Raw genomic sequence first — 13,662 nt, forward strand, 5'->3', positions numbered from 1 at the left:
GGTCATGCGTAGACCAAACCTTGACTCTTTATATATTTTATCAAGGCAGTCCACAGATATATTCATTGATTGGGCAAATAAAAATTTAAAAGTTAGCAGTGCAACAAACAAAATTTAAAAACAGAATAATTGCAGAAAAATATAAATCATCAACAAGAAGATTATCATAAAATTGAAATCATAATTTCATATTATATTGTTTATTGCATTACGTACATTTACAAATACCAAATTCCGCAAAAAAGGCAAAAATGAAGAATCTTTATTCTAACAAAAATAATATCTAAAAAAGCTTCTTCTGCAATGAACAAAAGCAAAAACTTAAACTTAAACAAAAATATAAACTAAATTAGGGGGATGGTGGTGGTGGTAGATTGGGGGATGTAGCCGCTGCCTTAAACTAAATTAGGGGGATGGTGGTGGTGGATGGGGGATGTAGTCGTTGCCTTCCACTCCAAGATTTTTAGAATTATCCTTAAGAAAAGAATAATGTGGCAAAGTTCACGTTCCAAGTAAATATGGTCCTAACCGAGCCCATAGAAGAGGCGGTCAAGGTCGTTCCTAAGGAGAAAAACATCATAGTGCCGGTGGGCACTCATCCTTGTGATCAAACGAAAGGAAATTCTTCTCGGAGGCATAAGCTTTTGTTGAATAAGAAGAGGTTTTTGCACTTTTTAATTTAGGTAGAAGTGACTGGTTACATATAAATTATCACTGTATATATAGACTCATAGAAGGTGGCATTTCATATTCCCAACCAATGACCAGTCGATGCGTGTAGGAATAGAACAAGATTAGCTTACGTATACCAACTGTTTTTATGTGGATAAACGTGTTTGCAATTTCTAATTAATTGAGAACATGAAATAATGGTTCAATGTATCGATTGGAGTGATATAGTGGTAAAAAGACCTACATATGAGTAATCACATATCCTTTAATAATTCTTTAATTGATCGACTAAAAGATATAGCATAGATTTATGTGGTCTATCATAGACAAAGCATATAGTCGATTATATCTAAACATTAAATTTTATAGAAGTACGTGGGTCCCCCAAAATAGTGGCTTGAGTTACAAACGAAGAAAAAAGCTTATCTAACAGTTGTTGGCCGTGCTACACGTGGTTCTTTTGTTATCGAATTTCTTGCATATTAAACACTTATTCCTTCTTTTGGACTTGAATGTTTCACCGACGCCCTTAACGTGTTTTACTCTCTTCTTTCCGAATTTGAAATCGTAGGGAGTGGAAGAATCTTTGTATTTTGCAATTCCTATGGCACAATCCATTCGGACTCTAGAGGGACAATGTTAATAGTTTCAAAGTATGCAAGGAGGTAAGTTTTAATTTTATAAATAGGAGAAGAGTACTCGTAGATGGAATTACTATAACCTTCGCCATCGCCATCTTTGATCGCAAAGTGGCCATCGCATGTTCGCTCGGCAGTTTCACCAAGTTATATTTCCTACAAGAACAAGTCTTCTCCAAGAGATTGACCTTGACAGTAGCACCACTGTCAAACACGGTGAATTGATTGAGATCCCCGTTCACATTAGTCACATACAAGTAATCGCTTGCGCTATTATTATCCCTTAAGATCTTTTCCGCACAAGACCCAAATTTGCTATTTGAACTACCGATAAATGCATGCCACTCTCTAGACTTTTCACCAAATTTTTTGGCAATAAAATTGAATATGTACGACATGGGGTAATCTCGTTCATCCGTCAACACTAAGTTGAGCGAATCAGCGATGTTTGTGGTCATCACATCGTACCTATTGCTCGGGAAGTGTGCTATACTCCACTTCTCAAAATCAATCATATTTTTAAAAATATGTGATACCTCGGGGCATTTAACCTTGAATTTCGCAAAATGCTCGCTAAACACATTAAAACAATAAGCCTTTGTCGTGCGTAGAATAGATAAAGATTCTCTCCACAGTGTTGATTTATACAAAGATTTCAGTGAGGTTCCTCATGCAAAGTCCATGATGTGCACAATTGTAAATACGGTAGAAAGCATTGGCGATGCTAATGTGACTATTGGAGTTGATACATAGATATGGATCATCATCTACTATAGATTTCAACTTCTCAAAAAAGAAGGTCCAAGAAGCATCATTCTCTTTATCCACAACACAAAAGACAATTGGATAGATATGATTTTCGGTGCCCTGTGCAACGACGTTCAGCAACACACCCCTATACTTTCCATACAAATAAATGTCATTAATGATAATTACCTTTCTCATATGGTCATATCCCTGTATGCAAGATCCAAAAGCTAAAAAATAGTAAAAGAAGGATCCATCCATCTTGTTGACCATGATAGAATAAAAAGAATCGGGATTCAATAACTCGATCATGCAGAAAAAAGCCGGCAAGCAAGAATATCTGTACTCCGATGTCCCACAAATAATGTTCTTCTCAATTGCACTTCCTTTCCAACATATCCAATAGCTTGCCTTGCAATGCATTTCTCTAAACACAATCCTTTCTCTTATGCTTAAACCGTTACCATTACGAAAATAATTTATGCATAGTGAAGAAATAATCTTGGATGAGATTTTTTTGTGCCTGCCCGTGGCGTGTTCAACATCGCAAGTGTAAACCCCAACTTACTTATATATGAAAAATCTATTTGAGCATTCGTACTTCATTGCCCGCAATAACCAGTCGTAATAACGATACACATTTCGCCTTCAACAATTTGCTACAACTCTTCTTCGTAATATAATCAAAAGGCTGTCTCACCGATATTCTGTCTAGCAACATTTTTAGCTCTTTCTTATTGTTGAATGTTTGTTCACAATAGAAATTAGTTCCATCAAAGAAAGAATGACTTGATTGTGATCCCATTCCACAATCTTCTTCAACAACTTACAAGTCCAATGAATCATCTTCCATATCCATAAAATCAACTTCCATATTCATTGGATGATCGCCATAGTTCTCGTATTCATTCAAATCATCGTCGAATATCGAACGTCGAGTTGGGGGTGGTGATGAATTCAACGATTCTTCAAAGGGCCTCTCAACTACATTTATTCTTAAAATAGGCCTTAAGCCATCAACATTGTAATACCCAAAAAATCTAAACCAATATTAACGCCATGTTTCAATCTCATGCATAGTACATCATGATTCTTTATAGTTTTATGAGTAATTTAGATGTATATTAAGGCTTCAAATAACTCTCAGCTATCAGACGAATCAAAACATTCCGTACCGATTGAATTCTTGGGAAGGATATTGCCATAGTCAACTTCAAATGAGCATATCTCTCGTTTTACTACGAATTTTTGAGTTTATGACCCATCAAAAGATAGATAATTTAATTATCTTTCCAATGATACCAATTTATCCAAAATTTGGTATCGGAGCAAAAAGTTATACCCATTTTACTCTAGTATGTCAGCCTGGAAAATAAGTGACGACATGAGCTGACGACTTATCACAAGTCTGACGGCTTATCAGCCCATGTCGTCAGGCTTAGACAGAAACCCAAAAATTTCATCTCCCAGGTAACGACCTGGGCTGATGGGCTATCACAGATCTGATGGCTTATCAGCCTTGGTCGTCAGTTGATAATTTTAGCAAATGAGAAGTAATTTCGTAGGGGTATTTTGGTCTTTTTTCCTCACCCTAAATCTTACCTCCACGAAATAAAACACCAAAAACACGTATTTAGTTATTGGTATTTAGTTTCAAAAGCTCTTAACCCTCTTTGTTCCCAAGAACAAACTTAGGGTTTCTTCTTAATTAACTTCAAAACCCCATCACACTCTCCACATGATATTCAAGAATTAAGATTCACAATCCAAGAACATTCAAAAAAGGTCAATTTGCTTTCAAGATTCAATCCCTAAGGTATGTGTAGTGTTCATTCATGGATTCCTTTCATCCATGAAGTCCAAGAACCCTCTTTTAAATTCTATATTATGTTATTTATGTGGTGAATGGATTATGTTCATGTTGTTGATGTTGAATAATTCCCAAGTTTGAATCTTTATGTGTTTTTATGAATATATGATATCATATGAGTTGGAAACATGTAAGTTTGGTTGTTCATGATGAATAATTTGTTGATTACACCTATGCTTAAGTTGTCCATGTAAGGTGTTTGATAAAGTGCCTAAAAGACTAGAAGTCATGTATTATAGTTGAATTGTGACCTAAATGACAAATGCATGCTACACCCTTTATGAAAATAATGACTTCTATGATATTGTTATTCATCATGATTGTTGATGGAATGTTCATAAAACTAGATTAATGGACTTATGGCATGTTGTTATGTGTGTTCCCTTCTATGTATAAGACTTTGAGAACTATGTGTAGTATGAAATCCCCAACTTATGGTATTTTGAATTATGAATATTGGTCATGTGTTCAAGAAGAGCAAAGACATGTTTTGTCAATTTCCTTCCATCGAGTCCTGGAGGTACTTGTACCCAACAATTTAGCTGTGTGCCTAGAGCCATGTCATGTTTCACGATACTCTCAGTCAAGCTATGATCCATAGAACTCAGTCAACCATGTGACTCAGAAAATTTCAGAAATCTCAGTAGTTCAGTAATCTCAGTGATTACAGTATTCCAAGTAAAATCTCAGTAACGACAACACTTTCAGTCATTCCTCAGACATCAGTACATTCCGTCAGACAATGAAACTCAGTAAACTCGGTTTAGCTCCGCTAAATAATACCACTAGTATCAGTTCAGCTTATCAGTTCAATTCAGCTAATCAGTTTAGTTCAGTTAATCAATTCATCTCAGTTAATCAGCTCAGAATCTTTTAGATGGGAGTAGGATTCAGCACTGAGCGAGCCTAGAGATGGGGACTCACCCGCTAGATAGGACTGAGATCCCTAGAAGCAATTCCTAAGTTCCAGAACTACCTAGCCAACATAGGTACGATATGTCACCCGTTAGATAGGACTGACATACTCAGGGATCACCCGTTAGCACATTTAAATGTATAGGACTGATCCCAGGGGTCACCCACTAGATTAGGACTGACTCCACAGAAGTTGTCTTTACCAGTAGCGCAGTACTGATACCTTTCAACTGGGGTTACAGGTTGGAACCCAGTTAGCTTAGCATGGAGCATATCGGTTAGATGAACGTATCCCACAGTTTTAGTTACAGGATCAGGACTGTCAGATATAGTCAACTCAGTCTCAGTAGGAGAACTCAGATAGTTCCTCAGAATTCAGGACTGTCAGATACAGTCAATCCTTATCATTATGAATAGACTTTGGGATCACCCATTAGATAGGACTGATCTCAACTATGGTCAATCAGTATTAGTATCATCAGATTCAGAGATCACCCACTAGGTAGGACTGATCTCAAACTAAGTTAAATCATCTTTATTAGCAGTAAACTCAGAGATCACCCACTAGATAGGACTGATCTCAGATTCAGATATTTCATATAGTAAGAAACTCAGTTAGTTCTATCAGAATCTAGACTGTCGGACACAGTCGCTCCATAACAGTATCAGTTATCAGAACTCAGTCATCATGTTGTCACGAGCTCAGTCATAGTTGTTATGTATTCATGCATGTATTCTCATGTTCATGTTAGACGGTCAGTTAGTATTATTCATGCATATGAACCCCATGCATTTAGCCTACCTCACTCGTATACTCAGTACATTCAGTCGTACTAACGCATTTGCGCTATGTTGTTTTATTTTATGCCATTGGTTCAGAGGAACGAGTTCCAGATCAGTAGTAGCATTACAGATTTCAACAATCAGAGTTAGCAGTGATTTCTCATTCTTCGAGAACATGATTACTATAGCAGTGATTTCTCAATCTCCGAGAACATGATTACTACTTTATTACTTCAGTATTTCAGTTTGGCTTTCAGTAGTTAGGAGTTAGTTGGAGACCTGTTCCTTTCACTCCCTACTTCAGACATTTAAAGGCTTTTAGACTAGATTACAGACTAGATTCAGACTTCAGTATTTTATTTTTGTTTTGGTATTGTGATACCACTTTATTTAGACATTGTTATTATTCAGATTATATTCAGTATTGAACCTTATGGCCTTTCAGTTCATGTTTCCATATTTATATTCATATATTATACAGTGTATAGGTACAGATATCAGTCATGGGTTAGTTTGTGGTCCTTTGGAATCATGAGCACCGTGTAGTGTTCTAATTCAGAAAATTGGGGCGTTACAAACACCAACATCGCAAGGACACACGCCTGTCATATTTATGATCGTAGGATGCACCTTTTCTCTCAAGTTCATTTGATAACTAATCACCATCTCGCTCTGCTCACAATCTAAATCCCCGCTCTCCATTACGCTTGCAACCAAGTCATCATTGAACCATTGCGGCAAACCACAATGGGCAATTCCACCTTAGTAAAAGATTTTCAATTCCAATGTTTGGGAGTCTTCCCATTCTCCCATGAAATCACCAAAAACCATAACAAACTCTTCAATAGACATCCTAGAATTACACTTTAGTCGATCCTCGATTATACTACTGATATATATCTGGTATATGAACGGTCCTCTGCAATAGACATCCTAAAATTACACTTTAGTCGATCCTCGATTATATTATTGGTATATATCTGGTAGATGAACGGTCGATGACTCATCAGATATCCGTACAAAACAGTAAAATTGCAAATATTTCTTCTAATCAACGATCATTGAATTTATGAAATAGAGATACAAAGTTGGAGTCGCCTGAGCTACTATAACGTACTTTCTAAAGAGGTTTTGAGTAATGTGAGTGATTTGGAAGCTTTTTAACAATGACGAAAAGTGTGTTTGAGAAGATAACAAACAAATGATGTAACAATGAATACAATGGACAAGATTATAATGTTTGTGGACTGATTTTGAGCTAGTCGCCAGAAAAAATCACTGAAATTGTGCCTGAATTGGAGAATTTTGGAGGAAAATGGGAGCTTCTATTTTAAGCTTTTGGAGATTTTTTTTAAATTATTTTTGGAAAGATATTTTCAATATAATTATGGATGAATGAGGGGACTAAAGTATATTATTAAAAATTTGTGTGCTAAATTTGTTAACTTGGAAAGAAGAGATATGATATCATATATTTTGATAAATTTTTCAAGATGTGTTTAAATGGCAAACAAAGTTTTCAAAAAGGTATTTGGCAACTCATTTAAATGCACTATAATTATGGCAACTTATCAAATGTGAATTTGAATGAATATTTTATTCTATTTAATGCACTTTTGAAGGCATAAATTTAAACATATTAATCCAACATTTTTGCAAACTATAATTAATCAGCTTTGGCACAATTCGTGATATAACGTACAGAAATTTCAAGAAAGATGGGTCGAAAAAGTATTAGAAACGGATATTTAGATAATTAGACGAAACATGACTGCTGCAACTTATCAAACTTGTCCCTTGAATTTGGTTATATAGGTTGTCCTTTGAGTTTTGATTGTCCTTTGAATTTAGTTACATAGGTCGTTTTTTGATTATATAGGTGGTTTCTTTTACACTTTTATGACCAATATAGTCCTTTAATTTTGAGTGTATAGGTGGTTTCTTTCGCACTTCAATTACGACTAATGTTCATGAGGAAGTGATGGAGGCTGACTTACCGAACGGATACTTTGATCCTTTGATCGTGTAATCTAAATCGCAATGAAGGTCGCACTGAAAGTGGTACTGAGAACGGATATTTTGATCTTTGATCGTGTAATCTAAATCGCAATGAAGGTCGCACTGAAAGTGGTACTGAGACTGTCCCCACCACTACCCTTTATCAAGCTGATTTACAAGAGTTCTGACTTTCCCGGGAATCAAATTTTTTATTTTTTTTTTCCCTATTCTATTCTATTTATATGCTGTCCTATTCTATTCTATTTATATGCTGTCCTAATCTTGCTACCCTCACTTACTCTTACTTGCTAGAGAACTTCTGCCTCAAAAACCGAACAGAAGACAGGCCAGGCCCCACTGTGATACCTCTTTATTCATTATCACATCTTTATTCCTGAAGGTGGTTTATATTTGAGCTGATCACGGAAATTCATCATTGAGCTGATCTACCGATAACACTAAAATATAGTTACCCAAACAAAACCAAACCAAACCCCACCCACTTTATGAAATTTAAAGACCAAACCCCACTTTATGAAATTTAGTTTATGGGATAGTATCCTCCCCAAATCCCATGGGATTTCTCAATTTGAGAAATTAGGCTGAATACGTTGTTGTGAAATGTACGGGAAACTTCAAAAGCAGATGTTCATATTTGTACATACAACTAATAACACATAGTAACGTCACTTATTTAAAGGCCCTTCATACACTATGTAAACTTACACACGTACTATTCACAAGGACACATACAAAAGGCAAACTAGCAGTAGTAATCTAAGCAATATCTATAGACTTAACATTTTTTGGAACCTCTTGTGTTTCCTTCTTTGGCACATTCACTGTTAAAACTCCATTCTCAAGCCCACAACTTATTTCTTCCACGTCAGCATTTTCCGGTAGCCGGAATCTTCTACGGAAGCTGCCACGGCTACGCTCCACACGGTGCCACTTGTCGTCGCCTTTTTCTTCTTCTTTTATTCTTTCACCACTTATCTCCAGTATGTTGTCATCTTCAATCTGCACCTTCACATCTTCTTTCTTCACCCCTGCCAATGCCATATGGAAACCCAAGTCACTTTGTATATGTATATTGTTTCAATACTATTCACTTCATTTTACTTTTCTTTTTTAGTTTTTTCCAATGTGACACGTTGGAGATTGCTAGATCAGAAAATGTGACATGTTTTAAGACTAAAAAGTTAAATGTCAATGTCATTTTGAAGCATTCTAAGATGCAAGATCACAAAATTTAAATTTTCTTTATAACTTTTCTCAATGGCCCAAGTTACACTCTGACAAACAAATTTCTGTTAAAACTTTAGACAATCAAATTTGACACAAGTTAAAACTCGAGTTTCTGTTAAACTCGAACAAACAAATTGAAACGAAGTAAGTATCTTTGTTGTGCTTGATAAAAATGACAATTTACATTTACCAAAATGGAGTAGTAACTAGTAACAACAATATGTTCATTACAAAAATTCTTTCAAGAAATAACAATTGCAGTTTATGTTAAATTAATTGACTTAAAAAGTATTTTTACTAGTATTAGTAGCAATTAATAACAAGACCAAAATTCTGGAAAAGTAATCATTATATAGTTTTGAAAAAAAAAAAGACAAGAATTTATGAAGGAATTAGATGGTTCACCAGGAATATCAACACGAAAAATATGATTTTTATCAGTTTCACGCCAGTCCACAGTAGCATGGGCCAAAGCAGAAACATCATCATCCCCACCAGCACCAGGCCTCAAGCCTAATCCACCACCAAAGCCCAAGCCCAATGGATCCCATATATCTGAAGAAAATGGACTGCCAAACCCAACATCTGTACGACGTCCACTACCACCACCACCACCACCACCCATCCATGTCCCTATTGATGATGCCATAATAATAATTTTTTTAACTAAATAATGCTGCTTCTTCCACTTTGTTCTTGCTACTGAAATGGATTAGTAGATATATATAGACACACTAATGCAAAGTTGTGTATGTGTTTTGCCGTCAGTTGTTCAATGTGTTGGTTGCTTTTGACTTGGCCACGTTTTTATTGTTATGACACTAGAATGTCTTCAGAGTTTGCTGAGTGACACGTATATTGAAGATGACTAGGCATGTTGAAGATGAATATGAAGAAAGTTCCATAACTTGGCATGTTGCATAATTTTTAGCTTTCGAAAATGTCTACAACAGATGGCTAATGGCAGCTTTCCTAGTCCAACGCAAGTAATATTGTTTCACTGGATGGATTTATTTATCTAATTAATTCCGAATGTTTTTTCTGAATAGTTATCAGTCCATAAATGTGAGATACACCTTTTGATAAAAACGAGTCACGTACGACAGAAGTTAATTAGAAGTGGATCACTTCATTGAACAACATAAACTATCAGTGCTCCACGTTAAAAGTTGAATTTAAGTCCCAAGATGGTGGAAAATATTATTAGAAGTGCATCACTTTATTGAACAACATAAACTATCAGGGTTCCATGTAAAAAGTTGAATTTACGTCCCAAGATGGTGGAAAATATTGGGTTTTGTTTCATGATAATCTTTGATGAGCTGAAGGGAGCTGTGACCTAGTCTAATTCGACTTTAAATTTTAACTTTGTCAAAGTTGAACGCCCTTTTATAGAGAACATTTACATGATTGAATTTGCATAAAATCAGGAATTCCCCTGATTTTGTAAAGCTATATTGGCAAAAAGAAGAAAAGACAACAGATTGTTGATCATTAAATTTCTAGCCACGAAACTCAAAAACCGACCAGAAGATGAAGCTCGCAAACTTGAAACTTTTGCATTATAAGGTTTTAAGTTTCAGTAGCTACAACATGACAGGTAGGAAGAGGCCATTTTGCCTTTACAGGGCTATATAATGCGCCAGTTCCAATCATAAACACCCTTCCACCCTGCATCCCTCACCCCCACTTGATCTGTGCCCAAAGGCCGAGAAAGGTATTATGTACACTTATATTCCTCTCGGGGTTTTGACAGAAAGGTATTATGTATGTACACGTATATTCCTATCGGGGTTTTGAGGTGTGTAAAATTTGGCAACCTAATCCCTCGATTGTTGCATAAGCTCAAACCACTGCATGAAGGAAAACCAAAATCATGATCAGTACTTGTGTTATCCACAATAATTCTGAACTCTGCAAAACAAATCTTGAATTGAAAAAAGAGCAAATCGCCCGTTCTGGTATAGTCACCTGTCTTAATAAATCAGCAAGTGTCCTTGGAAGTGCTTCAATGTTTTTGAGCACAACATAGTAAGGGAATGGGAATGAATCCAAATATTTTGAAAGCTTAACTTCTCCGCCCTGAAAGGTAGCTTCCTGGAAAAGGGCAAGAGAATCAATCACGCTGGGAAACTTTCTTACCTCAAGAATGACGAAAAGGCACAAGATTAAGGACCTAATGCAAAAAGAAAAAAGGAAAAAAAAAAAAGAAAAAAATTCAGCGGTTACCTCAAGGTCCAATATGGATTTCTGTAGGCTATCCACCACAAGAAACGCAACCATACGCTTTTTGCTCAAAAGATCTCTGACATAGCGTTTCATGTTCTCCTGCAGTAAAAGTAAAATAAAATAAGTAAACAGTAATTTGAAAGATGGCAACTTCACCGATACTACACGAAAGAAATTCTACCTTCTCATGAAACCAGCCATCAGCTATTATCAAAACGAGCTGCTCTAGGGGATTGTGTCCAGATGGTAGCCGGGCATTGGCGGCTGCAGCATCAAGCATGTCATTCAAATACTTCAAAAGATCAACCATGGGTTCCTCTGCAATGGTGTTTTCTTGCTTAAAGGTCAAACTAGAGATCATCTGTATATAAGGAAAACATCAAGAATATATCATAAAAAATTCTATCAAAATGACCTAAACCAATAACAGGGACAGATTGGGAGAAGCATGAAATACAAACGAACCTTAATACCAGCCTCTCCGGTAAAGGACTGATCGAAATCGTGCAATATGCGAATATTACCCTTCTTACCAAAGCTTGCAACTGAGAGCTGTCCTATTTCTAACTGAGACATTGCACGGCAAACAGTCACCAATGCTTCAATGGCTAAACTTCCACAACCACTCTCAGACATGCTGCGAGAATCGTCCACAGCAATTACCACTTGGTAGTTCCGTTTGTTAGGCCGAGTTCTCCTCAGCCATATTTTATCTTTACGGTAATGACTTGCTATATATGGAATTACCTGGAAAAAGAGGGTATAGTATTATATATTATACTCTCCAATAAAAAGGAAATATGAGTCACCGAAGATTACCTTCTTCATATTAATTCTTTTCCCAGTCTTGTAATCTCCCTGGAGCTTGCTAGCTAAAGTCGGTTCCATTACCAAACGCAACTGTTCAGCCAACTCCTGAGACAACCTCGCAGTTCGAAGTTCATAATTTTTCCAGTGTGTTGCAGCATTTTCTCTCATCTCATTGGATACCTCCTCAAGGTTACGGGCCTTGCCCAGGTCATCATCATTTACCGAGAGCTCACTAAGCCGATTTATGTCCTCAGACAAAAAGGTCCTCTTCACAGAGACCAAACTCTGGGACAAACTAGGAACAGCGCTACCATCTCTAATATCAACTTCAGATGTTGATTCCTGTTGCTCCTCAGTGTTAATTATCTCCGATTCCTTGCCCTTGGCATTGCTGGAACTTACAGCAGAATTGCTGATAGTATGTGCTTCAGACAGCTGCCTTTCAATCTCCATTTCAGAAATGTCATCTTTCCTCTCCGTAGTTACAGTTTCTCTTTCAAGATCGTTTCCATGTACATTTTTGTCTACTTGATCAGCAGTTGCTGGCCCAAGCGCTTGAGCTGTTCCCTTTTCAAATTCCGCAGTATATGAATATTCATTTGCATTTTCAGCAGCCAAATCATCTGGAGCTTCGCTCTCCTGGAGGTCAAGGGAGACTTTGACTCTATCTTTCCACCCCTCAAGGGCATCACCCACACTACGACAAGGATTTGGCTGAATCCTTTGATGTGATGAATCAGCTGGAGGTAAAGAATTTTCAGGTTGATCACTGCCCAGCTTTTGACCATTTGAAGAATCAGAAGCTATGATTTCAACCATAGAGGCATCAGGAAAACCTCTCATGGGAGCAAGATCATGTTGAAGACCATCAACATCAGATCCCTTTGCTTCAGGAGCTGCATCTCTTAAATTTGCTTGATTATATTCACCTCTAGGCTCAGATGCAGACACAGAAGTTGGGACATTATCACCCACAAATTGAGAAGTGTCCGACTGCAGCATCTCTTTATTTTGTGTTGTTGGTTCCTTTTTTGTGTCATTTGCATGATCACCTTCTTCACCAGCACGTCCAGAACTTTCATCCAAATGGTCAGAGTCCGCTTCATCAAAAGTAGCATCTGAATCAGCTCTTTCACCCCCCTCATTATTTTCATCAGCAGGGTTGCCTTGCTGGTCCAGATCATCTTCTACCATCGGTTCAGCACACTCTGGTTCATCCATATTGCAATCATCTTCAGGACCTTGATCATGTTCGTCAAGCTTCAATCCAGTAGGATCTGCATATGCATCCTCTTTGTCCATATTTATGTCTTCCATCCCTTCACACGTCTCATCATTTCCATTTTCATCAGCTTGCTCCTCTGATTTGTCAAGATCGAGTCCTCCAGCTTCATCAGCAGCTTCACCAGCATCATCTTTTGCTTGAAGCTCTCTGTCGATACCGCTGTCTCTTACTGATGGGCCATTCTCGTACTTTTCATCCATGGTACTAGGATTATCCTCATCTTTGTCCCATAATTTCTCATCAACTGCTTCACCCTGATTACCAGTTTCCCCCATAGCAGATTCCAGTTCTTCATTTTCTTCATTCCCTCCTTCATCATCCACAGAATCCTCACTTACACTAAAGGTAGCAGCATCAAAATCTTGTTCCATCTCAATTCCTTTGTCAGTTTTACTTGGAGCGTCACCCAAAGTGTTCTCTTCATCTCTCTACAAAAGCAGAACCAAAAGACGTTAGCCATACGTTAC

The 13,662-nt window shown here is 37.0% G+C and overlaps 3 protein-coding genes across 4 annotated transcripts in view; all 3 read right to left on the minus strand.

The window, feature by feature from the left end:
- Positions 1–283: 283 nt before the first annotated feature.
- Positions 284–1,768, minus strand: LOC107853491. Its single transcript, XM_016698481.2, has 2 exons — positions 1,394–1,768; positions 284–298 (listed from the first exon to the last, which is right to left on the minus strand). The coding sequence occupies exons 1-2, from the start codon at positions 1,766–1,768 to the stop codon at positions 284–286; spliced, it is 390 nt and encodes a 129-aa protein (XP_016553967.2).
- A 6,481-nt stretch (positions 1,769–8,249) lies between these two features.
- On the minus strand, positions 8,250–9,577 carry LOC107853496 (16.9 kDa class I heat shock protein 1). The gene is made up of 2 exons (XM_016698485.2): positions 9,277–9,577; positions 8,250–8,672 (listed from the first exon to the last, which is right to left on the minus strand). The coding sequence occupies exons 1-2, from the start codon at positions 9,518–9,520 to the stop codon at positions 8,401–8,403; spliced, it is 516 nt and encodes a 171-aa protein (XP_016553971.2). The 5' UTR covers positions 9,521–9,577; the 3' UTR covers positions 8,250–8,400.
- An 828-nt stretch (positions 9,578–10,405) lies between these two features.
- The window catches only part of LOC107853493 (midasin), a 64,737-nt gene continuing 61,480 nt past the window's right edge, over positions 10,406–13,662 (minus strand). For both annotated transcript variants that reach the window (XM_047410908.1, XM_047410907.1), the window contains exons 72-77: positions 11,920–13,623; positions 11,566–11,847; positions 11,282–11,461; positions 11,101–11,199; positions 10,843–10,968; positions 10,406–10,724 (exon numbers count right to left, since the gene is read on the minus strand). In XM_047410908.1, the coding sequence (XP_047266864.1) occupies positions 10,692–10,724; positions 10,843–10,968; positions 11,101–11,199; positions 11,282–11,461; positions 11,566–11,847; positions 11,920–13,623 (2,424 nt within the window). In that variant the 3' untranslated portion in view covers positions 10,406–10,691. The remainder of the gene's footprint in view (positions 10,725–10,842; positions 10,969–11,100; positions 11,200–11,281; positions 11,462–11,565; positions 11,848–11,919; positions 13,624–13,662) is intronic.

The sequence above is a fragment of the Capsicum annuum genome, chromosome 4, assembly GCF_002878395.1.
Source record: "Capsicum annuum cultivar UCD-10X-F1 chromosome 4, UCD10Xv1.1, whole genome shotgun sequence".
Classification (NCBI taxonomy): Eukaryota; Viridiplantae; Streptophyta; class Magnoliopsida; order Solanales; family Solanaceae; genus Capsicum; species Capsicum annuum.

Coding starts and splice junctions, on each gene's coding strand:
- LOC107853491 (XM_016698481.2), bottom strand. CDS start 1,768: ATGACCACAAACATCGCTGATTCGCTCAACTTAGTGTTGACGGATGAA.
- LOC107853496 (XM_016698485.2), bottom strand. CDS start 9,520: ATGGCATCATCAATAGGGACATGGATGGGTGGTGGTGGTGGTGGTGGT. Junction 8,673..9,276: donor TTTTCGTGTTGATATTCCTG/GTGAACCATCTA, acceptor TGGCATTGGCAG/GGGTGAAGAAAGAAGATGTG.